Genomic DNA, 26,979 nt, shown 5'->3' on the forward strand with positions numbered 1-26,979 from the left:
GAAATGCTAATTCCAGGGCTGGGGCAAGATGCTCGTGGGACATCGAGAAAGTAAGGAATTGCTTTAAAAAAAAAAATGTCTAAATGACATAGGAAACAGTTTGAAGAGGCTTCTTTTGGCCAAATCTGGGATAATCTAAGCACCAAAATAGGTTAGTATAGTATTAATTATAAACAGTTGGAGAGGAGGAATTAAGTCCATACTGATAATGGATGAATGAATGGATGGATGTGGGGAGAGCAGGATTAAGAAATGCCAAGCGCGAACTAGTAAATGTATAAGGAATGCTAGAACAGGAAAATTCAGCGTATCACCACCACCATAGTAAAAATCAGATCAGTCAAGACGTCAGTGGATGCTAAATCCAAGTAGAAGAAGTAGAAGTGTATAGGAACAGGATATCTGCATGGGGTTAAAGTTGCTCCCACAGGTTTCTTATTAATTGTAAGGGGAAAAAATAATTATAAGGTGGAGCAATTGGACCAGATTTTGACGAGAATCAAATTCACATCACCATTGAAAGGCAGACAAACATCATGTGCTCCAGATGTGATATCCTTAGAACACAGCGTCACCTGGATCTAATCATGAGAAAACATCAGACAAATGCTCTATTGAAAAAGCAAGGGTAGGGAGAATCGTATCCTTCAAAAGTATCACAATCATAAAAGACAGAGGCCATGGAAGTGTTTCAGATTAAAGGAAGCTAAAGAGATGTGGCAACTATATGCAGTATCTGACCCTAGACTAGATCCTGTACTTGAGAGTGGGGGCCGGGGTACAGGGGGTGCATAATAGTCATCATTGGCTCAGTTGACAAAATTGGAATATGCATTGTTGAATATTAAATCAATGTTACTCTACTAAAATTAGTAAGTGTAACTGTTGCATGAAAAGAAAATCCCCGTTCTGAGAAAACATGCACTGTAAAAAGCCCAGCAAAAGCTTAAATGGTTGTTGGTGGGGGGCTGTTAATATATGTATTTTATATTATATATATTTATATATTTACATATTTATATATGTGCACATGTACATACAGTTTTATACTTAAATACATACATATAAAAGAGACATAACGTGCAAAAAAGAGATCGTAAAATGTTAATAGCAATAGGTAAACAGTAGGTGAATCTGGGTAAAAGATCAAATTGTATATGGGTGTTTTTGTACCATTCACACTCTTGCAGCTTTTAAATTTGAAAGTGTTCCCCAATAAAAAGTTTTTAAAAAATTTAAAAAGTATATCATTACCAAGTCAGATTGCTTTCTAAATAAATATATTTTATTTTCCGTCCTTTCTTTTTCTCCTCTTATTCTCTCGTCTTTCTCCCGCACCTCTTTAGAAGTCCAAGGCTGGTGAGAAGGGCATCTCCGTGGGGCAGACTGTCATCACGAAGCATCGGAACACCCGGTATTACAGCTGCAGGGTGATTGCTGTGACGTCACAGACCTTCTATGAGGTCATGTTCGATGATGGCTCCTTCAGCAGAGACACATTCCCTGAGGACATCGTGGTGAGTTCCTGGGGCGCCTGCTTCCAGATTTACTTTCTGTATAACAAACCAGCTGACTCTTTAAGGAATCTTTCTTTTGGTTTTTGGGGTGCCTCATTTCTCTTACTATTGGATTCAGGTGTGCTGTTCTTCCACGGCAAAGAAATATTGTTTTCTAGGCGGTTCCTTAACCTTCATCATTCTGAATAGTCAGTAGCCAGATAAACTTAGACTCATCTTCTCACCTTCTTTTAATTAAATGGAATGTATGTGACCAAGAAAATGTGAGTTCACCTGTCCTTTTCTATTACAAGTGTTAGCATATTTGAATTCCTTTATTACTTCTTTTTCTTTATATTTAACCAGAGAATACACTTTTATTAATCTGACCTAACAGTGACATCTGTGGTTTGACAGACACATCTATAGATTTTTCATGTGGGAGTAATAAATATCACACAGAAAACAAGGCTGTGACTTTTACTGAGTTTCTTGACTGTGGTCTGAAATGGAACGTGTATGTGTGGGGGGGGGGGGTGCGTGTGCACGTGCATATTCACTCATGCGCCTGTCTCCTCAGTGAACACTTTGGAGCTTATTCAGAGAAACTAGTGACTGCATCTCATGAGCTTGTTTTTAACAGGTTGTTTCACAAGAAGGGCACTTACCATAGAAGGTTTTTTGAAACTGAGATCAGTCAAATATCTGGGATCGGGGTTAGTCCAGCAGTCATCTTGTTGTCCCTTCTGTATTTAGGGGAAGTATTATTTGGTGGAGCCAGGCTTCAGAAATGGTGTCGTAACTTCTGCTCTGTTCTAAGTCTGTTGATGCTTTGCCCTTTGTACTTGGAAAGATGTTTCTTAATGTCTCTTTAATAGTAATACTTATACATTATGTGTAGTTAATAATTAAATAGAACCATATAAGATTACTTAAATATTTCTAGAACTTTGGTTACCTGGGGCCAAAGAAACATTGATTTAGTCAGCTTTGTTATGCTTGCTTCTCTGTGCCTTTAAGAGGGACAAGTTTGTAAACAAAAGTGTTTATTTGAAAGATTGTAAAATAAATGAATTTAAACAAATGAATAATCCCAGGACTTGATCATAAACCAAAAGGGTGAATTGTATTTCTTTGCAGATTTCTAACTGGAATTTCAGATCGCTTCATTGCCATTGCTATTGTTAAACAGCAACCTTTTGGTATCATACTTTCTTTGTTGGACGAGGTCATCTCCTTAAACATTCAGTCCATAGTCACTGCGTACCTGTGCCAAGCATCATAGCGGGGGCTGGCAAAGATAATGAGAAATGAGGTGTGATTCCTGATCAGTCTAGTGGGGAGGCAAGCCGGTAAATGGGTGTTTTCTATAAGTGCGATAAATACTATAAATGAACTAGATGCAACTTAACACCTCTTTGGTCTAGAAGAATGAATGAGAGACTCCACAAGTAAAGTAAGGGCTGACACTTACTGACACTGACATGTACCACGTGCCAGAACTACTTCAAGAACCTGACATGCATAAACCCATTTTCTCCTCATAATCTTACATTCTAGACACTTCTATTTTTCACATTTTGCTTCTGAGGAAACTAGACACAAAGAGGTGAATAACTTTCCCAAGATCACACATAGCTAAGCTAATAAGTGTCAGACAGAGTATTCGATCGCAGAGTCTGGCTTTAGAACATCTGTTCTTAACCCTGGGGAAGAAAGGACATTTAAAATAGGAGAAAGGATTTGCAAGGCCATGAAGGGCCCCCAAAATATACAGGAGACAGAGGCCCTTGGCTTTTGCCAGCCCTGTCTGTCCAGGCTATATACTTATTTAAGCTTCCTTTTGTGCGAACTATGAATGCTGAGCTGGCAAAAGAGAGAAAACTTGGGGAGTGTGGTGGGGGTGCAATAAAAGAATTCTGAACACTAATCCCCAAACCTGAGCAAACAGTTTGGTTTTGTCCATGGTAGTAGTTCATTAATCCTAAATTTCATTTCACTTCACAAGCCTCCACACACCGAGCCAGTTTTAAGCTTTCCTGGAATGTTTTTAACTTGTACATTAGAAAACAGTGTCTGTGGTTTTGGAAGTTTTTTGAAATTCCACAAGTCTTTCCTTTGACATCTTCTGTTCTCACTCTCTGTGAACTCAAACAGGTTTGGTTTTAAGTATGTGTGGGTGTTGTGAGAACACGGATTCTAAAATTAGTAAGATTGTTCGGAAGCATTGTGGCACTGAAATCAACAGGAATGAAAAAGCAAAATTCTTTACAGCTTGATTAGCATTACTTAGTATATTTGTTAGAGGTTCTAGTGAGGTGTGTGTGTGTACGTGCGCGCGTGTGCACGCATGTGTGTGTGCGGTCATAGCTCTGGCCTTTGGGGAGTCAACATGTGTAGTGTTATCAGTGACAAATATTGGAGAGGGAGAATGTATTTGAATTTCTGTGAATGATAATTTCATTCATGGGGAAAAAAATATAGTCATCTGCAAGCAGATCTCTCTTTCATCTAATCTTTCCTCCCTTAATACTCCCCCTGCCCTACCCCATCTCTTACATTTTTGGTTACTTGTTTCAGACCTCTTACACCAAGTAGGAATGTTTTAGTCATATTGTATTTTCAAAGTTCACATACTTTCTGATGATATCACCATTTGTAGGCTTCTATAGCTTCTTCCTCTTCGTTATTTTAGTGCTAAATGAGACATCCCCTGCTTTACTTCCTTGGTGACTCTATAGAGAAGTCGTTTTTCCTTATAATATTGCCTCAATAAGAGTTTTCCAGAGAAGTAGACCAATAGGATATGTGTGTATGTATTTAATATAATAAATATATTAAAAGTGTGTGTGTGTGTGTGTGTGTGTGCGCGCGCGCATGTGTGTGTCAAATACAGGAATTGGCTCATGTGGTTATGGAGGCTGACAAGTCCCAAGAGCTGTAGCTGGCAGCTGGAGACCCAGCAGAGCCAGTAGTGTAGTTATAGACTGAGCCTGCAGGGCTGAGAACCTGGGGAACTGGTGGTGTACTTCCAGTCTGAAGGCCAGGAGGCTTGAGATCCAGTAAGCGTGGATGTTTCATTTTGAGTCTAAAGGCAGGAAAAAGCTGAGTCCCCGTTCAAAGGCAGTCAGGCAGGAGAAATTCCCTTTTTGTGTGTATGTGGGGGAGGTCACTCTTTTTGTTCTACTAAGACCTTCAATTCATTGGGTGAAGCCCACTCACATTGGGGAGGGTAATTTGCTTCATTCAGTCTATCAATTCAAATATTAAACCCATCCAAAAACACCCTCAAAGACACATCCAGAATAATGTTTGACCAACTGTCTAGGTATTCTATGGCCCAGTCTAGCTGACTCATAAAATTGACCATCACAAATACATTATCCTGAGGCATTTTATATGACTTTTTACCTCGTGGTGCCAGAAGCTGACTGACTCTGTAGCAGAATGTCATTTCCTTTTCTATAAAACAATGACCACATTGTTTTGGCCAGTTCGTAGCATGCTACAGATCCACTCCATTAACCATGTGTTTTGTCTTGGTCATCATCTTAGCTTCCCACAAGGTGGAGTCATGGTATTTTAAGGCACACTTTTAAAATTTCAAAGATTGATTGGCGTCTGCAGTTCTCACCAAAATTAATGAAAACTACATGATTAAATTCTTTTGTAGTACGTCACCTAGAGAGCAGAATTTGATATTATATTTTAAGATAATGGATGTGTATAATTAAGCATATTATAAATATATTTACATGTACATTATAATGATTCCCCTACATTATAAAATGTAAGTATGTTTATATCACCATTTTTTAGGCCATGTAGCTTAATGGCTATGATAGTCCCACTTCCACTTTTGATATTTATCTATATCAGAACTGTCTTCTTGGAGATGGGGACCCTGCTTCGTACCTTAATGTGGCGTTTCCTCGAGCGATAAGAAAAATGTAATCAGGTCTTTTTCTGTCTCAGTATCTTGCAGATTGTGGAAAAATAATTATTTGGTGGAAACACTAAATGCATTCCTCAGAGAAATCTTGTTTTCATTAGATGACATACCTGTGACAACTGAAACTAGTGGTAGAAAATGATTTTTTCTCCTGTTTGTCTGAAAACTCTAATCCACACAATGTGCTTATCAGGTGTGAGTGCCGCTGGGAAGGTTCTTCTCAAATGAAATGTGACGTTGGTGTTACTGGCTACTGAAGAACCAGCTTCTCTAACCTGAGGGTACTTGCTAACTAGAACTGCTATAAGGGCACAGCACAATTTCAGGTTTTTAACTATGGAAAACAAATTTAGAATATCAAGTTTAATCATCCAAAACTATTTATTTATATATGACACAAATATCTTCCCTTGTGAAGCCTAATGCTTTAGTAAAGAAAGTTACATTCCAATATTTATAGAATTGCTGATTATAAACCCACAGAAGGGAAACCTTTAATGCAGGCTGGCCTATCCATGTTTGAAAATAAACTTGTCAGGCATTACAATTCCTATGTTACCATTATGTGACTAGAGAGAATATTTGAAGCAGTAGGGAGAAACATTCTTTGGACTACCAGGAAATTTATTTCCATACCTAAATACTTTATTTCTATGATAGCCAGAAAAATATCCAAAAATTTTTGTCTACAATACACCTGCAGAATGTATCAGCCCAGTTAAACTCAGCATGCAATCTGTAGCTGTCAAGAGCAGTAATAAAAGATGCATTGCAACATGCCTCCATCTGTCAGTCTATGAAATTGTGACACACTTCCTGATGAACTTTTTTGTCTCCTACTATTTTGATGGAAATGAAAGTTGCTCACCCAAAAGAACTCAACAAGCACAGAGTTTTCAGGGCCCCATTTTAACCTCTGCTAAAACCAGGCATCCTCTAGTATATGCCCACGTTGACACTGAACTGATGACTGCTTTCTTTCCTCAGAACTTAGAGCTCATTTTGAGGGAGGAGGCTGGTGCAGTGTGATCTGGATAGTTTTAGGATGAACACTTAACATTCACCACTGTGTGTGAGAAGAGATACAAGACCATTTAGAAATTCGACAGCAAGACTCCGTCACTGAAAACTCCATGAGGGCTTGTTACATTTTTCAACCTCTTTCGAAATGTGAAAGAAGCATGAAAACTATACTTTTCTGGATGGTAGGGATGAGTTGACTGTAATGGTGCAAACTGATGTTCTTAGAGCTATTTTTTTATCAGTTACAGTCAAGTTGCTTAAACTTTCAAGCCTCAGTTTTTTTTTTTCTTTTCCATTAAAAAGGAAATAATAAGTTCTACCTTTTAGAATTAGTGAAAGGACTAAACGAGCTAAACACCTGATACATAGTAGGCACAAAATCAAATTTTTTAAGATATTTCAGCCTGTAGAACTCCTTTTTTCCCTTTCCTCCTCCCTCCATCTAGTTTATACTGCCTTTTCTGGGCTTGAAATTTGCTTAGAAGATGTGTCCTTAGAACTTAGCTCCTCGTTTGGTTAAGCGGGTATCTGTACGTGTGGGGTAGCACTGCATCAGCTTTTTGTTTCCACTGGCAAGTGTAGGTGTAGGGATAACTCTGAATGTTCTTGAGGCAGAAGAAAATATCTAGAGCCGGGGCTGAGAAATTTATTTAAAAAAAAAAAAAAAAAAAAAAAAAAAAGCTGTTCCAAGAAATAGTCTATGTTATGGGATCGGGGGAAGCATTTTTGGATCCAGATGCCCTAGAAGTCATAGCTTGTCCCAAACCACATATTTTGAGTTCTCTCCAGACTAATACCCCTTACCACGGCCACCCCCAAATCCCACCGTGGGTCTTCTAGAATTGATGGGAATTTGCCAGACAAGTCTCTAGAAACTTTTTTGAGGATTCTTCAGATATGGTCCACATGACATTTATTTAATCGCTCAGGGTGGTGCCCTAGCTTCTCTTTCTTAACCGAGGAACTGAGAGCTTATGAGATGAAGACGTCACCAAATTCCCGTTGATTTTTTGGGAAGTCTTTTATACATGTAAAAGAATATCTCTTGTTAGCTTAATTTTAATCGATATTCAAATTAAAATGTACTTTTCTAAGCCTTCGACTTCAGCTGAAAATTTTCATTGTACTAATACCTAGTAATTTTTGCATAAAAAAAGAACAAATTCGTTTGTTCCTTAATTAATGTTTATAGAACATATAAATTAGATAGATCAAATCCTAACCATTTTACACTTAAGGACTTGGACATCTTAACTGTGATTATAGATTTAATATATACAATTCTCACAAATATCACAATTTTTCTAAGCAGTTAGTACTGATAATGCTAATAAATCAAATGTTAATTTAGTTGTTCAGACTTACCTCAGTATTTCAAACATCTTTAAAAAACACAGAAAGCAGTCCAGTATTTATAAAATATTACTGTACCTTTATAAACACTTTACAATGGGTAGAGTGTACTTAAGCACAATTTAATTAATAGGTAAATAAATAGAAAGAATGTACCTACCAAGGAGGAATAGTATTACTGTTTTGACTAGGAATTTACTAAGAGAAGATAATCAAAGGACCGCAAGGTCATTCAGAGGCTCAGTCTGGTTGTACCTTCGAAGACTAAACCCACAAGGGCTGAGCAAGGACTACTAAATAAAGTCAGCCTCATCTGGTTCATCAGTTCTCTAAACCATGTGCCCTTTGCTGAGGCCCTAATTAGTAATAGTGTCATGAACTGTCTCAAGCTAGTGTTTGAATACTTACCAGGCCCTGGGATTTTATTCTCTTTTGTGTAATTCTTGTATGACTTTTCTCCTTAAAGCCTGGGGCATACTAATAGAATGTTGAAGCCCTTATTTGAGTTGGACTCTCTTTTTTTTTTTTTTTTATAAATTGTATGATCTCACTGACCACGATTCTGTAGCTGTCATATTGACAGTTTCCATTTAGCACTGGTGATCTGAAGAAAAGTATGTCATTGCCCTGATGTCCTATGGAGGGGATTAACTAGTTGCCCTGAAGACGCACTGTCAGTTACGTTTTTCTTCAAATACATACCTTCCTCACTTGACAGTATTTCTCTGATTTCTCTTTCGGTAATTATCTCAAGGTGATTGGTTTGGGGAACTTATTCCCAGGAGACAAGTTCCTGGTATTTTTTTCCCATCCTCTTCTTTCTAAAGAGACTCAAGGTATAGCATCTCATCTACAGTCTAACAAAATCTAAATAACTGCCTTAAACTTGAGGACTATATTATTAATTTTCACGACTTCATCATCTTTTTTCAGTGTGGAGATGGTAGACACCATGAACCAAATGAGTGTTTGGGAATATCCAGGGTTCAGCACTGTGCGAGGTACCGAAGGGGATTCCAAGGCATGTAAGCCCAGGTGTAGGAGTGATCGTGGGTGTTGTGGAGGGAAAATAAAATGCCCGAGTGGGTTTGAAAGACTAAGGAAAAAGTCATTCCCAGAAATGTTCTGTGCCACGGGACCCTTGGAAGCTCCTGGACTTTCAAGTCAGGTAGCTATGCAGACATTATATTACACTGGCAGAGACAAGGGTGACCAAGAGACACCTCTTGTTAGTGAGGCCACCTCAGCTACGGGAATCTACGCTCCATCCCAGCCCATTTTTGTTATTTTGTTCATCGCTAATATCCATTACCTCATCCCCAGTCAGGAGTTGATCTGAAAGATTTTACAAGAAGAATACCCAGTAAAGTTCACTGAAAAAAGTTCAGAGTTGGAAGCAATCATGATGAGCCAGAGTGTTTAAGGCTATCACACTGGGGAAGAGAGATGAGTTGGGTTACTGACTTGGAATTATTCTTTATGTATTCCAGATACATGTCTTTTGTCAGATGTTTTTCATTTTTTTCTCCCAGTCTGAATAATATTTCACTGTATGAATATAACATTTTGTTTATCCATTTGCCAGTTGATGGACATTGGATTATTTCCAGTTTGGGGCTATTGTGAGTAATGCTGCTGTGAACATTTGCTTTTAAGCCTCTGTGTGGACATATGTTTTCATTTCTCTGGGTTAGATATCTAGGGGTGAGATGACTGAATTATATGTTAAGCATATGTTAAACTTTATAAGAATCTGCCAAACTGTTTTCAAAAGTTGCTGTACCATTCCACATTTCCACCAGCAATGTATGAAGTTTTATTTTCTCCACATCCTCACCAACACCTTTTGGATAATCATTCTAGTGGCTGTGTACTCATTTCAATGTGAAGAAGCCCAGTTTATCAATACCTTTGGTTCATATCTTAAGAAATCTTTGCCTAACTCAAGGTCACAAAGATTTTCTCTTATGTTCTTTTCTAGAAATTTTATAGTTTTAGCTCTTACCTTTAGAATTATGATCCATTTTGAGTTAATTTTTGTATGTGGTGTGAGGTGAGAGTCTTAAGTTCTGTGAAATGAAACATACAACTTAATGTATTGTGATAAGGATAAAATAAGAGATTTATAACCATCATAGTGCAGCACCTTACATATAATAGATGCTCACAAAAATTTAATTTCTTTTTGCTCCTTGACTTAACTTTCTCAAAATTGCACTACGGAAGAGAAAAATCCACTTTAGTTGTTATGTGTGTGCATGGTTTTTTTTGTTTTGTTTTTTGTTTTTTTAATATATTCTGAACTTCAGGAAAGCCATGTGGACATCTTATTTTCAGATCTCTTTAATATCAGGAGTATTTTGGAAATGTGTATTGTATAGGTCTTTAACATGATAGTTTCTATACCTTTGGAGAAGGAGTAGAAAATAACAGATAAGACAGTGTTTCATTCTGTGATGAGATCTTAAATATGATAAATGTGCTTAGACCTAAAAATTACTTTGATATGTTTTAGAATAGTGTTTCCTAGATCATATTTTAAACCAAGACATGTATTATTTTTCCAAAGAAGGAAGAGAGGGAGAAAAAAAGAAATAATTTTTTTAGTTACCAATGTAATGGAAATTAATGAAGTGCTTATTTACTTAGAGAAGAAATTAAACTCCAAATTTTCTATTTTAAGTTGAACTTGCCTGTCAAAGCACTTATCTCATTTTGATGATTAACATCCACTAAAGCTTTGAGCTTCTTAAAAACAAGGAACCATGTCTGAGTTACTTTTACATACCAGTTCTCAGTACAGGAGCTAGTTTATAGTAAATGTATAATAAATAATTATTGAATTAAATAAAGACTAAATAAATTAATAGTAACAGTCACCACATAGTCAAGTATTAAATGTATCATTCTAAGTTATACTTTCGACAATTAATATGTTATTTAAAATTCATTACCGATATCAAGAAGTATTTTTAAATTCAAGTCCAAGTTCATATTATAAGTTCATGTCCTTTCCAGGTAAAGAATATTTCATTCTGAGAATAGGGCTAGGTTCCAACAAACATTCCGTGTTTTTCGCTTCCACATAAGATTTCTTTAAAGAAGGTCTCTGGCCCTGAACATATTTGAAACCACGGTTTCAAATGTAATGAATTGTTATGTTTTGTCCCTCTGCTGTGAGAGTGAGAAATCTTCATGAAAAAAGGACTAAGGAACCCATGGTGGTAATGCAGGTGCTGGGGCCTGTGTCTGCCCAAGAGCGGGACTATTGGGAAATATCTCAAGTTGTCCTCACAAGTCCTCCCGTGAATGTTCAGATCTTAACTGTGGATATTAGTGACATCATTTCTAAATCTTAAAGTAGGCTAAATAAACTTTTATTTAATAGAAAATACAAGCACAATTAAAATTCCTTATTCCTTTTAATAAATACATGGCCAGATGTCAGTGTTGCTTCATATCATAGTATCAGAATGTCAACATTCATTATAGACCCTTCTATTCCTCTTTAAATCAAAATGGTACACTAACTGTCTCTGATGCAGGGTTTCAGACTTTTAAATCTTTCCTTGTTCTAACTTCATTTTGATCTCAATGAAATACTGTGACCCTGAGTGTCATATAATCATGTATGTTTTATAAATGTCTTAAATTTTCCTGAGCTGACCCTTCCTGTAGCACATTTGCAAGCACAATGTTCTGCACACAATTTCTGAAATATATAGCTAACATTGAGAGCTTCCTGAGGCAAATAGACAACAGGGAGCTTCCTGTTTACTAGCCCTTTTGCATTGTCTTTCACCTCTACCCCACCCCAGGTTCAAGCACACCAGGATATAGCACATAAATTGGTGACACATCCCAGAACATGTCAGGCTCATAAATTAATCACATTTATGTTCCTGTTTGACCACGGGGTTTAAATTATTGGTAATTGAGTGAACGTACATTATTGTTTGGTATGTATATCCAGTAGAAGTCAGTAATGTCTACTTAGTGACGAACTGACACCGCTCTCATTTTACTGTTTCCTCTTCACACTTTATTTGAAAGAGATTAGCTGATTTTCACTGGTGAGAGAGAACCAATAATAAATCTGGCCTTTCGTTTTACTAAACAAATTATATTTCCAAATCAGAGTATGTACGCAAAGGGAGAAGAATAATATAAGGAAATGAGAGAGATTGTAGGGAGTATATTTTTTCCCATTAAATTCTGGTCTTTCCCACAGTCAGAAAACATTCTCTGCTAAGGAGTAGGTGAAAAACTTGGAAGCTATGATCTGCTATAATCTTTGTTGGTTGTATGTATTTCTGTAGGTCAGCTGCCCTACACCATCTGATTTCTTGGTTTCTGTAAATGGAGGATATTACATTTTCAAGTCTTCTATGCTTTAGATATCTTATCCAGGACCATTAAACAAAACAAAAAAAATGCTTAACTCCTTCTAAAAGTTACAATAGTACAACGTGTTGAATAATGTTTTATACATGATTTTTCAGATCCAAATAAGATTTTCCACTAATAATTAATGCTGATGTGACCAGTGCCTGAAAAATACACCTTTTGCAGATTAATGGCTAATAACTTGGTTAAAAGAGAGAGGGGTTAAAATTATTCATATTTCCAGTAATTTAGTCATAAGAATATTTTATAGGTTATTGTTTTTTAAACATGCCTGATATTTATCCTTTAATTAAGAATATATGACCCAATATTTCTTTATATATAATATCCTCTTTTGGGGAGGCAGGGTATAACAGATTAAATTGGATCTTCTAAAACAGTTTATCTGATTTGTACCATAAAAGTAGTGATTAGCACAAAACAAGTCAGGCTTTAGTGATGGTATTCCAAGCAGCCAGTATCTGAAGCCCTGTTGAAACAGGAAGTACAGGAGAACTGTAGAAAGGATGTGGCCAGGAATGCCATTGACATTAGGTGAGATTCTATAATGAGATGTGATACATAGTTTGGAGACCATCTCATTACGCAGCAAGCTTTATCCTAGGCTGCCAATAGCTATACATGGCCCTATAACTTTGCTTCCTCTTCTCACTAGATATTTTATGCCCTCCCTGGACAAAGTATTTTTAAATAATTTGTGTATGGAAGTTAATATTTTATTTATACTTTTAAAACTTAATCATAGTAAATCCCTTTCTTGCATTACTTCTGTTGAAACTCTACCACGTGTCGTTAGTTATGTTTGTACGGGGTTTCGTTTGGTTTGTGTTGCATTTTGCTTTTGTCTTTGCATGAAGTTGGAAGGACAAATATGTAACCATTATCTAAGAGCGGGTTCTTCCAGGAGAATTGTAATGAGGATGGGACACTGTGTGTGTGGTGCTCAAGTCCTCTTCTTCAAGAGCGAGGGGTTTGTATCTATGTGGAAGGACGATGCAGAGAAGGAACTCCTGTTGGGCTAGACCTTTGATAAGCAACCTCTGTGCACCTATATGTGGTGATTTGTGGATTCTGTAGTCAAGGAATATCTTATTCTTCAATAAGTGGTAGCCTTACCAAGTTATTTTGTAGCGAGCACCTACTCTGAAAATCTGATGGCGAGAAATAAAACTGAAATGGTTTCGGCTCTCGTGGAATTTACATTCTGGTGGGAAAGATTACCATGTGACAGTCACTAATAAAAATGTGCTTCAAAAAAATGTACTTCAAATTGAGATAAATCCTGGGATGATAGGAATATAATTCTATAACAACATGTAATGAAAAAAACCCTTTTGTAAATAAGTGAGCATTGTGACTTAAGATCTATAGGATGTGTTAACTAGACAGAGGGCAGAGGGAGAGAATTCCAGGCAAAGCATGCACAGAGGCTGTTGGCAGAAAGGAGCTTGGCCTGCTCAGGTTGCTGAAAGAAGTAAATAAAGAGCTTAGAGAAGGAGGAAAGGGCCAGACTAGGTTAGGCCTTGGAGACCATGTTAATTTGGTCTTTACTCTGAGAACAGGGGGAAGCCAATGATGGTCTTAAGCAGAAGTCAACATGAAGACATTTATTATAAAGCATTTTCTTTGGCTACAGTGGAGAAGATGAATTGGAGAGTGGGCTGTAGTGGATGATGGGAAGCCAGTTAGGAGAGCATTACAGTAGATCAGAGTAAATGATGTAGCTTGGACTAGGTGAGGAGCAGTAGAAGAATTTGAAATACTTTTAGGAAGTAGAATGAAAAGGACTCAGTGGTGGACTGACATTGGGGCTGAGGAAGAAAGAGGTGTCGTGGATAACTCCCAGGGTTCTGGTTTGCTTGGCCAAATGGAAGGTGAAGCCCATCGGTAAGACCGGGAACATTAGAAGAAGCCCAGGTTTCAGGGCCAACATTATGAGGTCAGACTTGGCCATATGAGGATTCTTTTCCTTCTTCCCTGCTTTTCTCTCATCTAGAGCAGTTATGGCATTTAGGGCCATTCCAAGACCCCTAGTTTGCCATTCTTCAGCATGGCAGTATGGCCACCAAAATTGATAAGTCATATTTGCCCTTCATGAGGCTTCCATCTTGATGCAAAAACATTTAAACTGAGATAACTGTACATATGTAGACTTGGCCTCACTTTGGAGTGCATCCTAAAACTTCCTTAGTCCATAGCTCTCTTCAGCGCTCATTTACCTGATTTTGTTTCCTCCCGCCCTTGTTTTCTGTATTTATAGCCTGGGTGCCCCACCTCCCTGGGACTTTTATTTCCCCTCTGGCTGTGCCTACCTCATCCCCAGGGTCCCCCATCCTGAACCAGTGTAAGGGTGATGCATCTGCTGTGTGCCCTGGGAGCAGCTCTCATTTTCTGGAAGAGAGGGACTGTATGACCTTCCAGAGTTTGGAACACCCCTTGTATTTCAGAGGTATATACTTTCTTTAAAGGGAAAGGGCCACTGACTTATGTTGGTAGACAAAATGTGTGTGGTTAGAAGTAATAATAAGAATTAGCAGCTAATATTTAACAATCCCCTATGCACAGTGTTTTGCATAACATGCCCATGGCTCCCTAAAGTTCAAGAAACATAGAAGGATATGAGATGAAAAGTAGAAGTCCTGCAGCGCCACACACCTAGGTGCAGTCCCACCTGCTACTCGTGTAGCCTTCCAGTATGTTTAAAATGCGTAGGTAAAACGTGTGTGTGTGTGTGCGCGCGCGCGTGCGCGCGTGCATGCAGGAATGCAAATGTTTGTTTGAATGCACCTGGCATATTGACTTGCTAAAAGCTATCTATCTCATTCTGTGTACTGTTAATGTTACTGCTAATCAGCTGTTAGTGATGGATGTTTAAAACTGGTTGCCGGCAAAGCCATCTCCTTTTATCTTCCTCTACCTCCATTTTCCCTTTTTCTCAGTTTTATACCTGGGGTCTTACTCCCCCACCTTGTAGTTTAACCTATAAGAGCCAGGCTCAGCTATTCTGGCTCCATCAGTACCTCCACTGACCCCCTCTTTCAGATGACTCTGTACCCTCGGGCTCCACTCCCTTTAGGATATTTTTGGTTCACAGTTGCCAGTACATGCAAATCTACATCAATTAAAAACTGTGAGTATCTACTTTAAGGAAAGTAACTGAGGACACTAACAAAACCTTATGGTTTTTTTTGTTTGTTTTTGTGTGAGGGGGGAAGAAGATTGAAAAAGACCATATCATAATTAAAATATTAATTGACTATTCAGTATCATTAAGCAAATCAGGTGTTAGCAAGAATCAGGCTTCAAAGAAAGATTAACATCCGGTGTGAAAGGAACAGAGAGGTTACTATTTCAGAGGTTCATTAACTGTCAGAAAAAGGGCACAACATAATCCTCAATGTAATGCTGAACCAGGCATTTCAGGCCAAAGTGTGATCTGTAAAAAGCTAAATTCACCACTCCCCTCTAATGTGGTGTTAAGCTTTTGGATGAAAAACTCAGTTCGGATAAATCTGACAGTAGTGTGTTATCTATGTATCATTTTCATTCTTTTCTGGCAACCTACAAACAGAAAAATTCTCCTTAATTTCACATTAAGATTATTTTCATTTGACAGTCTTTTGACAACACAAGAATTATTTGGGGAATTTCTGAAATTTCTGCTTTCCTTTTAAGGGTAATAATGTTGAGCAAATAAATTGATGCATTATCCTGTCCTCAACCATGTTATATGTCTATTATTTGTGACAGACTGGTCTCTGTGGAAATAGGCTGGTAGTAATTACATGCATCCTGTTCTTCATTAGACAGTGTGTTATGAACATGATGGTTTAAGTTTATGTGTTAAACCTGAAAGGAAGGACATGTTAAATTAACAGAGATAGAAGCAGTAATTTACATAGAAAGTATTTATAGAGTTGTTCACATTTTATTGCTGTGCTCAGGCACATTTGCAACTTTGAGGAAATTCTGGATTGCTTCATTTGTGTTTATATATACTTCAGGGCTCCTCTGCTTCTGAATTTAACATAATACGAGCTGGCATTTTTTTGACCAATCATATTCTCACAAATCCTTCCGTTTATCTTCATTCCCTTTTTAATTCTTTATTTAAAATACTATCCAGATGTTACTCTTTGGCTCAAAACCTTGCACTGCTGAGCTGTGAAATGCAAAATTAAATTAAATTATAGCCACCTCTTGATGAGTTGTGACTCTCTGCAAGTCATTGCATTGTTTGGTCCTTCTCTTTAAAATGGGGACATTTGGCTTAGGGGATCCCATAGGCCTCTTTTGATTCTGGCAGGAGAGAAAAACGATGAGTTATTCATAATAATCTTTGACTGTAAGCATTGGAATGTGCCCCCCACCCCAGCCATCTCTTTTGCACACACACAGTCCCCTTTCTCACTCCCAGGCCTTAATGACCACCTGTGTGGGCAGCGTGAGGCTAAGAGCTGAAAAGTAACTATTTATTTGGGCACACAGCCCCACTCTACAATATGGCATGCCATTCGTATATTGCAGTATCATTTGGAGTCTAGAGGGCCAAGTTCTTCTTAGGTCTCAGCCCAAGAGTGTTTAATCCTTGACATATTTTTGCTCAAAATGATGTCTTGTTACAGTTATATATTTTGCCACAGAAACTTTAAAAGGCTTTTCGATGGCAGTAAGCCGAGACCCATACACTTCTGTCTATTTCATCATTTCTACACTTTTTGCTTCACCCATTTGGGAGTCACCCAGTTGGTTAATTTAAAACAGACCTTGTGAGCCTACCAGAAAATGAGGTAATGCTGCATTGGGGTATTGCTCGAGAAGGATACCCCCTATTTTTGGCCATAGAGGAAGCTAATATTATAAAGAGCGAACGTAGTGTCGCCAGAGAGTGACTGAGATTAGATTAAGAGAAATAATAACTGTCCATCTGTGTCTGCATTTTCTTCCATTCTCTTGCATACTCCATTCCTAACACTATGGTGAAAGAAGATGAGCACTAGACAAGGGCTTGAGAAATTTTAGGAACCATAATCCTAGTTCTGCCTATAATTTGCTGTGAGACTTGGATAAGTCATTCAATGAGAAACTGTTAGCCAAGGTGTCTCTTATCTAAGAGTTCGAGTGGCCATGGCTTAGTTCAGGGCTGCTGCATAAATAAGATGGGCTAAGGTAAGGGTAAGTGTGCAGTCCCCTCCCGCCTCAGCCTTTAAACCACCCTATTCCGTCCCCCGACCCTCTGTAACTCCCTCAAACTCCCACCCACTGTAGGAAGTCTCTGCCACACCCCTACTGAGTGGTTCTCAGGCCCTTTATCAAACAGTGCAAGTGGCAGGTAGCTCACTACCAATTTATTGCTATAATTATTAGAAAGTATTGGCTTCTTCATGTGGGGTGTACATATTGCCACTGAAATACTCCAAGAGCCAGTCCTAGTTTGTGACCTCTAGAGCAAAACTGAAAAAAACAAAAACAAAAACAACCCATTCTCTTCATTCACAGCTCTTTCCATGCTTGTAGAGAGCTATCAGGTTCCTCCTGAGTCTTCTGAAATCCAAACAAAATCGTGGTCCTGCCTCAGTCACTTAATACATATTGGTTGTGCGAAGGAATGAATGATTTAATGACAGCAAAGTGATTTTCAGAGTACTCCTCCTCAAGGACACTCAGGATGAAATTTTTAGACGATGTCCCACTAAAAAAATTGCTCTCAAATATGAGAACACAGTGCCCCAAACCCAGTCTGACCATGCAGGCATGCCGGCTCTTTGTTCCTTTGATCTGGCTACTGAACACTTACCACTGCAGCTAAGAGGAAGGTTAAATAAATTATTTATACAGCTATTAAAAATCATGTTTTTGGAGGATATTTAATGGCACAATATAATAAATGGAAAAATCATGCTCAAAATTGTATCTACAGTATGATCCCAATTATATATAAAAATATAAATATGCAAAGGAAAAATCCTCAAAGGAAATGCATCAAAATGTTACTGATTATCTCTGGAGAGTGTAATCATAGGTGATTATGATTTTCAACTTTATCACCTTCTTATAGATTCCATATGAGCATGTTTTATTTTTCTAATCAGAAAAAGAAGTTATTTTTTAAAAAGATCTGAACCCTTGTAATAATTCTTTATATATTGACTCATTTTCCTTAATTTACCTTATCTGGATTCTTTCAGATTCTTGTGTCAGAATTTCATTTTAGTTCCCACATCTCCTGTGGCATCTTGAAAGTCTCTGGGATATAATAATCACGCAGTGTGCTATTAATCTTTCTATTAAATACTTCTGCTTTCCACTATAGTTCTATGACATAGGAGTTCTTACATTTATCTTTTTATTTTTTATTTTTATTTCTTTTTCCCCCTTTTTAATTCCATCCCCTTTCCCCCCTGCCCCACCCTTCCACCCCTGACCCATGGAACCATGGATGTTGCCATTTCCCCTTAAGAACTGGATCTCTGAAGGCGGGGCGTCTCTTCCCATACGCTCGCGGTGTGCACCGGGGGCCTGGCACACGTGGGGTATGGCCCATGGCCACCTGGGGTGCAAACCCAGGACCTTCTGCGTATAAAGCAGATGTGCTAACCACTACACTATGGAGCCACCCCCTTTTTATTTTTATTTTAATGCCTTCGTTTTCCACCAGAGTTGCATAAAGTAAAAAACTACAACTGTTTCTTTCACTACTAATCCTAGAGCACAGGAGATACTTGAAAATTATGTATTGAGTGAATGACTGACTGCCCCACTGCCTGCCTCCTAGCTGTGCGACCTGGGCCACGTCATGTGCTTCATTACCTGTATAGGAGAAGGCACCGCCTTCCTACCTGACCAAATTGTTTTGAATTTCAGCTGAGATAACATGGTCTGATTATTTCTATAGTAGGTTATCGGTTTCTCATTGTGTCCTTTCCTCACAATTTTAAATCCCAACGGTCACCTTCTCCCAAGGTTTTTCATCCCCTCCCTATCATCCTCCAGATGGTCCCTGTTGATATGAATTATATTCAGTCACAGTTCACTTCAAACTCACCAGCTGCCAGTCACTGTGCTTTGTTTTACTGTTCTCTCCTTTAAGCATTTAAAAGGAGAGCACCCAACAACCCTGAGAGGTTGTATTATCTCCATTTGATTGATGAGGAAGGAAACCAGGACATAAAGAAGTAAAACATCTCGTGCCTGGTAACAGGTCTTTGACCCCAGGCGATGTGACTCCGGACCTTGGAAGCACTAGTTTGTGCTGCTTCAATGTGACGTGTCCTGTGTGAGTTAAGTGTGCACTGTGGCGGGTAGAACATATGCTGTGGAGCAGAACGGGAATCTGCAGAGGCAGGGCCAGCACTGGCCTGGTCCAGCCGCTCTACTCTCAGAGCCCCCTGGTGTGAGTGTGTGAGCACAAACCAGCCTTCTTTCCCCGCAAGGCCAATCTGAATCTTTCCTTTCATCTTTGTTTTTTCTTCAGCTTTTGGAACCGATGTTTATTTTTAGAAACCACTACAGAGCATCACCTCAAGCCTGTCTTTCTCCATTTTGCCACATACATTTTTAGTGACATAATAAATATTTTGTTCCCCTCACACATTTTAGCTGATAAAAAAGGGGAAAACTCTGTTCTTTAGAGATGGAAGTTTCTTCCTGCCCCCCTTATCTGAGTAGGAGGAGTTATGTTCCTGGGGTCTGTACACATTAGTATCTGCGGGAAGAACTGGAGGAAGATGCCACCAGCCCAGGGCATCCTTAGAAATGGTGTCAGCTGTCTTTCCAAGGTGGGAAGAACTGGATGTGTAGCAGACATACATGCAACCCTGGGTAACAAAGTTGACACCAATTACTTTATCCATAAATTTGAGGTAAATTCTGGGATTATTATTGGAATTATTGTAATATAATGTATAAAGCAGTTAGGGTGTTTATTGTGTGGTTATTGGTGGTGGTGGTGATCAGTGATGTTTAGTCAGCTCCTTGGTCAGAGGACCCCTGAGCACAAGACTCCTAGTAGCACTCAGAAATTATATGTCTTCCATACCTTTATCAAAGGAGAGGTTATTAAAGATATAAAAAGAAGTACCAGTAAGCTTTAAACATGTAAATCTCCCTTTTAAGTAATGTGTATATGAAAGGCTTTTAGGAGTTAAACCTGAAAGATTTTATATTTTGGCTCCTGGCATTGGCCCTGGGATCTTTGGTGGGATCATCCAGAACACTCTTGAGAGATAAAGGGGTCAGGCTACAGCTCTTCCTGGCCTGGCCACACCACTCAACAGAGTCAGCGCAATAACCTGACCAACTGTGGGAGCCCCAATAAAATCAAGTTGCCGATGCCAGGGCCTCCAGCAGCAGCTCCTGCAAAGCACTGCTGGAACTGCCAGCTTGCTCCTCCCTTGGGCGCCTATCTTTAAGCGCTGCCTTCCTGCTTTCACTACAGCTTACCCAGCCAGGCGAATGCAAGAGGCTTTTAAATGGGTACTCTGTGATTAGTTCAGCTGATATGGAGGGTGATTTAACATTTAGGGAAGGCATAAGGAATTTTGTTTAATCATAAAGAGAAAGTGCTTGATATAGTTGATGTCATATGAGGGTGAGTCATGGACACAGAGGGTTCCTACCTCCCTGCCCCTTACCTGTTACCACTTATGGTAGGTACCTGGTGTTCTCGATAGTCATGTATACGTTTGAGTCTCCAACTGGGCTCTGAATCCCTTGGGAAAAAGGACTCCGAAAAGGATATTTTTTTTGTCCCTGTTTTCCAATGCTGAGCTCAGCACCAGGCACAGACAAGCAAGGGAGACAAGGCCAGAAAGGAGGGACAGAGGAAAGGAAGGGCAAGTTCTCTGAGAGGCCGGTAATTGGTGAGTAAATGATCCTTTCAGTTCCATTTTTACTCTCCAATTCCAGGAATGGAGAAAACCCTTTGCTGGCATTTCAGAGCTGTCTCCTTAATCTCTTACGCCCACACGTGCTCCCCGGTGTCACCCTTGATTCTAGTTACTGACTCTACCATGCTTCCTCATCAAAAGAACCAGAAAGTTAATTTCCAAATTAAATTGTCTAACTTTATACTTTCTATGCCTTTTAAAGTTTTTGCATGCCAGAATCTCACCTATATCTAATAACATAAGGATGCGACTTTCTTTTAGAAATATACTTTCTGAGGCATAATGCTGTAGTAACTTTCAGAAAACAACTTCTGTCTCAACCTCAGTATCTTTTCCATGCATTTGTTCACTCTTGGCTTATAGCCGGAGGGAAAGTATATACTAACAAACTAGGTGGCCCTCAGGAATCCACCAAATGTCAGTGCTATTCTTTCTGTGAAGAAGACACTGTCTTTCAGAACACAAATATGGTTAAATATCAGCCAGAGTGGCTGGTGGAAGAGAATTTAGCTGTTTGAGGGAATACGGAGGGCATTGCTGATTATGTGTGTGTGTGTCTGTGTGTGTGTGTCTGTGCATCTGTGTGTCTGTTTCCCTTAAAAAAGAAAACAATTGAAAAGGAAAACTGGACATCAGACTTGCAGTTTTCCCAGAATTATGAGTATCAGTGTTGAAGCAGGTTAACATAAATCCATCATCCGCCAAGCCGAAATGACAGTTTTTTATAACTAGCGCGGAATTTAAGATATCTCAGTGCAGGAGCATTCCAAGTTTTCTTTTAGGTAGGTTAAAAGGTTCTCACTATAGGAAAGCTGCAGTCAGAAGCAGCAGCATGGAATTAGTTCTTTCTTAGTATACAGATTGTATAGCGTAAACTGGGGGATGATTTTTCTCGTGCAGTGATTCTCAGTTTTGCTGAGCATCAGGTTGCTTAGTGGAGGATGTTTAGCTTGGACCCCACCTTGGACCAACTGAATCAGAATTTTCTATGATAGTGAAGATAAGATTTACTGTACTAGAGAAATGAGTCTGCTGTTGCATTTTTCAAAGTTGATGAAATTAACTTTATCAATAGTTAATAAGCCTTTATATCAAGTGAGTCCTGTTCTAGGAGTCTATTCTAAGAATATAATCAGTAATTTGGACAAAGATTCATGGAGAAAAATATAAAATAACATTGTAGATGATAGGGGAAAATTGGAATGACCTATATATCTCACAGTAGGAAAGTGTTTAAATTAATTGTGGAATACCCATATTGTTGCATATATTCGGCCAGTAAAGTGGAGGTTTTAAAAAATAATTAATAACTAAGATGCTCATAATATAATTATAGGTGATAACTAGCAAGGTATAAAATTATACATGTACAGAAATAGACAAATATTAAATGTTTAATTTATATGAGATACTTAGAAACAGTCAAATTCATAGGGACAGAAAGTAGAATGGTGGTTACCAGGGAATGGGGGAGAGAGAATGAGGAGTTAGGGTTTGATGGATATGGAATGGAAGGATAAAAAATGGGCTCTGCCGTAGGCATGTGGGTGCTGCTGCTATGGACACCTTCTCAGGAAGGAGGGTGGTCACGGTTGTACAGCATTGTGAATGTATATATGGCCACTAAATTGTATACATAAAAGTGGTAAAAATAGGAAGTTTTATATCTATTTTACCACAATAAAAAGAAAGATCCCTTCCCCCCAAATTCTGTGGAATTAGTGAAGGAACATGGCACGAGCTGCATTATAAAAGGCAGCCTTGGCTGCCTCTTTAGAGAGAGTTTGGTTGTGCACTTACGTGGAAGCAAGGAAGATTACAGGTATGAGAAAAAACATAATGTATGTATAGGATGCTCTCATTTTTAAAAATGCTAATAAGCATAGAGAAAAATTCAGATGGTAATAGGGTTGTTTTTCATCTGTTTTTCTATGTTTAAAAAAATGCTATAATTTCCCCAAATTAACATACAGTAGATGCTCAGAACAAAATGTTATTTTTAAGAAAAAGCTTATTAAAATGTTTTCTGTATTTGTTAATCTCTACATGAAGGGCAATAGTAAACTACTGACTTCTATTTCACAAATAGTCCAGAATTTAATGCATGCAAGTGCAAATGTGGTGCATCCCCTTGAAAGCAGTCCCCTTGAGAGGCCATTCTGCAGAGCCTACCATTGCTCAAGATGCTTGGTGACTTATTTTTAGAGCCTGGGATACATTCTTGTGGGTATACTGAAGAGGGTACATCTTCAGAGCGTGGGATATATTGAAAACCTGGGGACAGTAGCAAATCATCTAGGTCCAAGCCTAGTAAACAGTTAGGTGGTACCATGAATACATTCCCTTTTTAAAAAACTTTATTTTTCAATTATAGTTAGCACATATTATATTAATTTCAGGTATACAACATAGTAATTAAACATCTATATAACTCACGAAGTGATCACCCCCATAAATCTAGTACCCCTTTGACACCATACATAGTTATTACAATATTATTGACTATATTCCTTGTGCTGTGCTTTACATCTCCGTGACTATTAATTGTAGCTACCAATTTGTACTTCTTAATCCTCCATTTTTCAATGCCCGTTCCCCCCCCCGCCCCGCCCCCGACTCCCTTACCATCTGGTAATCCTCAAAATGTTCCTATATATGAGTTTGTTTTGTTTATTTTGTTTAGATTCCACATGTACGTGAAATCATATGGCATTTATCTGACTTACTTCACTCAGCATAATACCCTCTAGGTCTATCACGAAATATCTTTTTCTACCCCTTTACTTTCTGTGTATGTCTTTTAATCTGAAGTGAGTCTCTTGTAGGCATTCTATGTAAGGATTTTGTTTTTTTAATCTATTCAGCCACACTATCTTTTGATTGGAGCATTTAATTCTTTTTCATTTGAAGTACTTGTTGATAGATATGTAGTTATTGCCATTCTTTATTCATATTTTTGACACATTTTTTTTCTTCTTAAAAGAAGCCCTTCCAACATTTTCTGTAATACTGGCTTGGTAGTGATGAACTCCTTAAGCTTTTTCCTGTCTGGGAAGCTCTTTATCTGTCCTTCAATTCTAAATGATAGTTTTACTGGGTAGAAGAATCTCAGTTGTAGGTCCTTGCTTTTTATCACTTTGGCTATTTCGTTCCAGTCCCTTCTGCCTGCAAAGTTTCTGTTGAGAAATAGGCTGACAGTCTTCTGAGAGCTCCCATGTAAGTAACTAATTGCTTTTCTCTTGCTGCTTTTAAGGTTCTCTCTTTGTATTTAATCTTTGGCATTTTAATTATGTGTCTTTAATTATGGACCTCTTTGGGTTCATCTGGTTTGGGACTCTGAACTTTCTGGGGTTGTATGTCTATTTCCTTCATTGGGTTAGGAAAATTTTTCAGCATTATTTCTTCAAATAGATTTTCAATTTCTTGCTCTCTCTCTTCTCCTTCTATTGCCCCTATGATGCAAGTATTGTTATGCTCGATGCTGTCCCAGAGATTCTTTAAACTACCTTCAGTTTTTTGGATTCTTTTTTCTTGCTGCTGTTCTGCTTAGTTGTGTTTCAGTACTCCATCGTCTAAATCGCTGATTTGATCCTCTGCTTCATCCACACTGTTGATTCCCTCTTAAGTACTCTTGATCTCACATATTGTATTTTTCATTTACGACTGGTTCCCTTTTATGTTTTCCATCTCCATGTTTGTTTTCTGTGTCCTTGTTAAAGTTCTCACTTAGTGTATCTACTCTTCCCCTAAGTTCATAGAGCATCCTTATAACAAGTGTTTTGAAGTCTACATCTGGTAGATTGGTCATCTCCATTTTGTTGAGGTTTTTTTTCTAGAGCTTTGTTCTTTTCTTTCATGTGAGACATATTTCTTTATCTTCTCATTTCAGTTGCCTCCCTGTGTCTGTTTCTATATATTAAGAGCTGCTATGTCTCCCAGTCCTAGTAGAGTGGTTTTATGTAGTAGGTGTCCGGGGGACCCAGTGGCACAGCCCTGGGAAGGGACCAGCTGCATGCCAAGTTTAGCCACAGCCTATGTACCTTCAGGGCCATCTGTTAAGAGTCACCAAGCAATCCACACATGATTGTCACCCATGCTGGGCTTATAGGTGCCTCAAGAGGCCAAACCAGGAATCAGTACCAGTTGCCACTAGTGTGAGGCAAGAGGTACAGGGCACACCAAGGCCAGATGCTGCTGCTTTAGGTTTTGTGAGCTTTTGAGAGATTTTAGGAAAATCCACAGCAAGAGCCAAAACAGGCTATTTGTATGGAATAAACCACTGGAAGTGGCTTGAGTGGGCCTGCAAGTTGGGAGAGGTGGAGTCTCAGGCAATCACTTGGATGGAAAGACCTGAGTCAGCCAGGTTGATGGCAACTAAGATATGGCAGGCCTGCATTTGCATGCTGGGATGGGGAGGGCTTAACAAAGGAATCATGGAAACTGCTGGCACTTCTCCAGCCCTTACTCTGAAGCCTGACAAGACAGTTTCTCACTGTATGTCCCTGGCACTCTTTGGGCAGCTGCCCCAATGCTGGAGCACAGAGCAAGTGAGTCTGTCAGTGACTACGTCTGTGACTCCTGTACCCCTTTATCTCACTCAGCCACATCTCTGCAGGTTTTTACAGCCAGAAGCTGTGAGGACTTCTCTTCCTGGCATTAGAACCCTGGGCTGGGTAGCCTATTATGGGGCTGGGACTCCTCGCTCCTCAGTTGGACGAAGGGGCTCTGCAGCCAAAATAACCTTCCCGATTCTCAGTCATCACATATGGTTGTGGGACTGGGCTGTTTCATGTCTCTGCCCCTCCTACCAGTTCAAGGTGACCTCTTGTTTTTGTCCCTAGCTGTAGGGCTTCTGTTTATTAGCCAGATCTTGGGCAGCTCCCTGTGATAGTTGCTCTATAGTTTCATTATAATTTTTGTGTGATTGTGAGAGGAGGCATGCATACCCCTACCTTCTAGGCCATCTTGACTGGGCCCCTGTTCCCTTTCTTTTTGTGGGATGATTTTCCTAGTAGGCCCTTTGAACAAGGATTGTTGGTCTGGGAAGCCCTCCAGTTTTATTTTCCATCGCTAACTGAAAGGTATCTTCTCAACTTTGTGAGAAGAGGGCTCTGCCGTCACCCAAATCAACAGTTACTTATCATTCAGGGTTATCAGTTATAACTAACAAAGCTGATTGTAACTGATTTAGGCACTACATAAATTTAAAAGAAGGCTAATAGGAAACCCACAGAATCTCTAGGACTTCAGCCCGGACCTGGGCTCTGCCATTGGCATATAGGTGCTACTGCTACTGCCAACTTCTGAGAGCATTCTGCTCTCTACTGTTTCTTTGTGTCTCTGGTCAAAGGTTCTACATCCTGGGCAGATGCAGCCAACTGGCCAGGCCCCTTCCCGTGTCTACTGCCAGGGAAGCTGGACAAGGGAGTATCTGATGTTTTCCATTGCCCATAATAGCAGGCCAGCTTTGCCTACCCCTGAAGCTCTGAGGGGATAAGGGGGTTCAGGTGCTGGGCAGCCAATCAAATGACATATAGCCAGTACAATTAGTATCTGGCTATCAATCAGTCTTGTTAATCCCTGCCAGTGTCCAGTAATGAGCAGGTGATTATCCCTTAAAACGCCAGCATCTGCTGTCATCATTTCGCTCCCAGTCACTTAAGCATTTCTTCCAAAAGGGACTGTCACGAGCTCCAAACTATATGTAGATTAACTCTTGGGAATTCATGTACCGTATCTTCATCTGGTGCAGCTGGACTGACAGGGCTGCCCGCTCGGTGGCTAATACTTGATGGGCATAGAGGCGGGCATGGTGGGGAGGAGGGTAGTAAGACAAGCAGCATTCAAGGACAACAGCTTG

The 26,979-nt window shown here is 39.1% G+C and overlaps 1 protein-coding gene across 3 annotated transcripts in view; it reads left to right on the top strand.

Annotated features, from left to right (window-relative positions):
* KDM4C (lysine demethylase 4C) overlaps nucleotides 1-26,979 on the top strand; it is a 335,813-nt gene that overhangs the window by 294,989 nt on the left and 13,845 nt on the right. For all 3 annotated transcript variants that reach the window (XM_016161837.2, XM_016161838.2, XM_016161836.2), the window contains exon 19: nucleotides 1,347-1,517. In XM_016161837.2, coding sequence (XP_016017323.2) covers nucleotides 1,347-1,517 — 171 coding nt within the window. The remainder of the gene's footprint in view (nucleotides 1-1,346; nucleotides 1,518-26,979) is intronic.

This window comes from Rousettus aegyptiacus, unplaced genomic scaffold (assembly GCF_014176215.1).
Source record: "Rousettus aegyptiacus isolate mRouAeg1 unplaced genomic scaffold, mRouAeg1.p scaffold_m13_p_3, whole genome shotgun sequence".
NCBI lineage: Eukaryota > Metazoa > Chordata > Mammalia > Chiroptera > Pteropodidae > Rousettus > Rousettus aegyptiacus.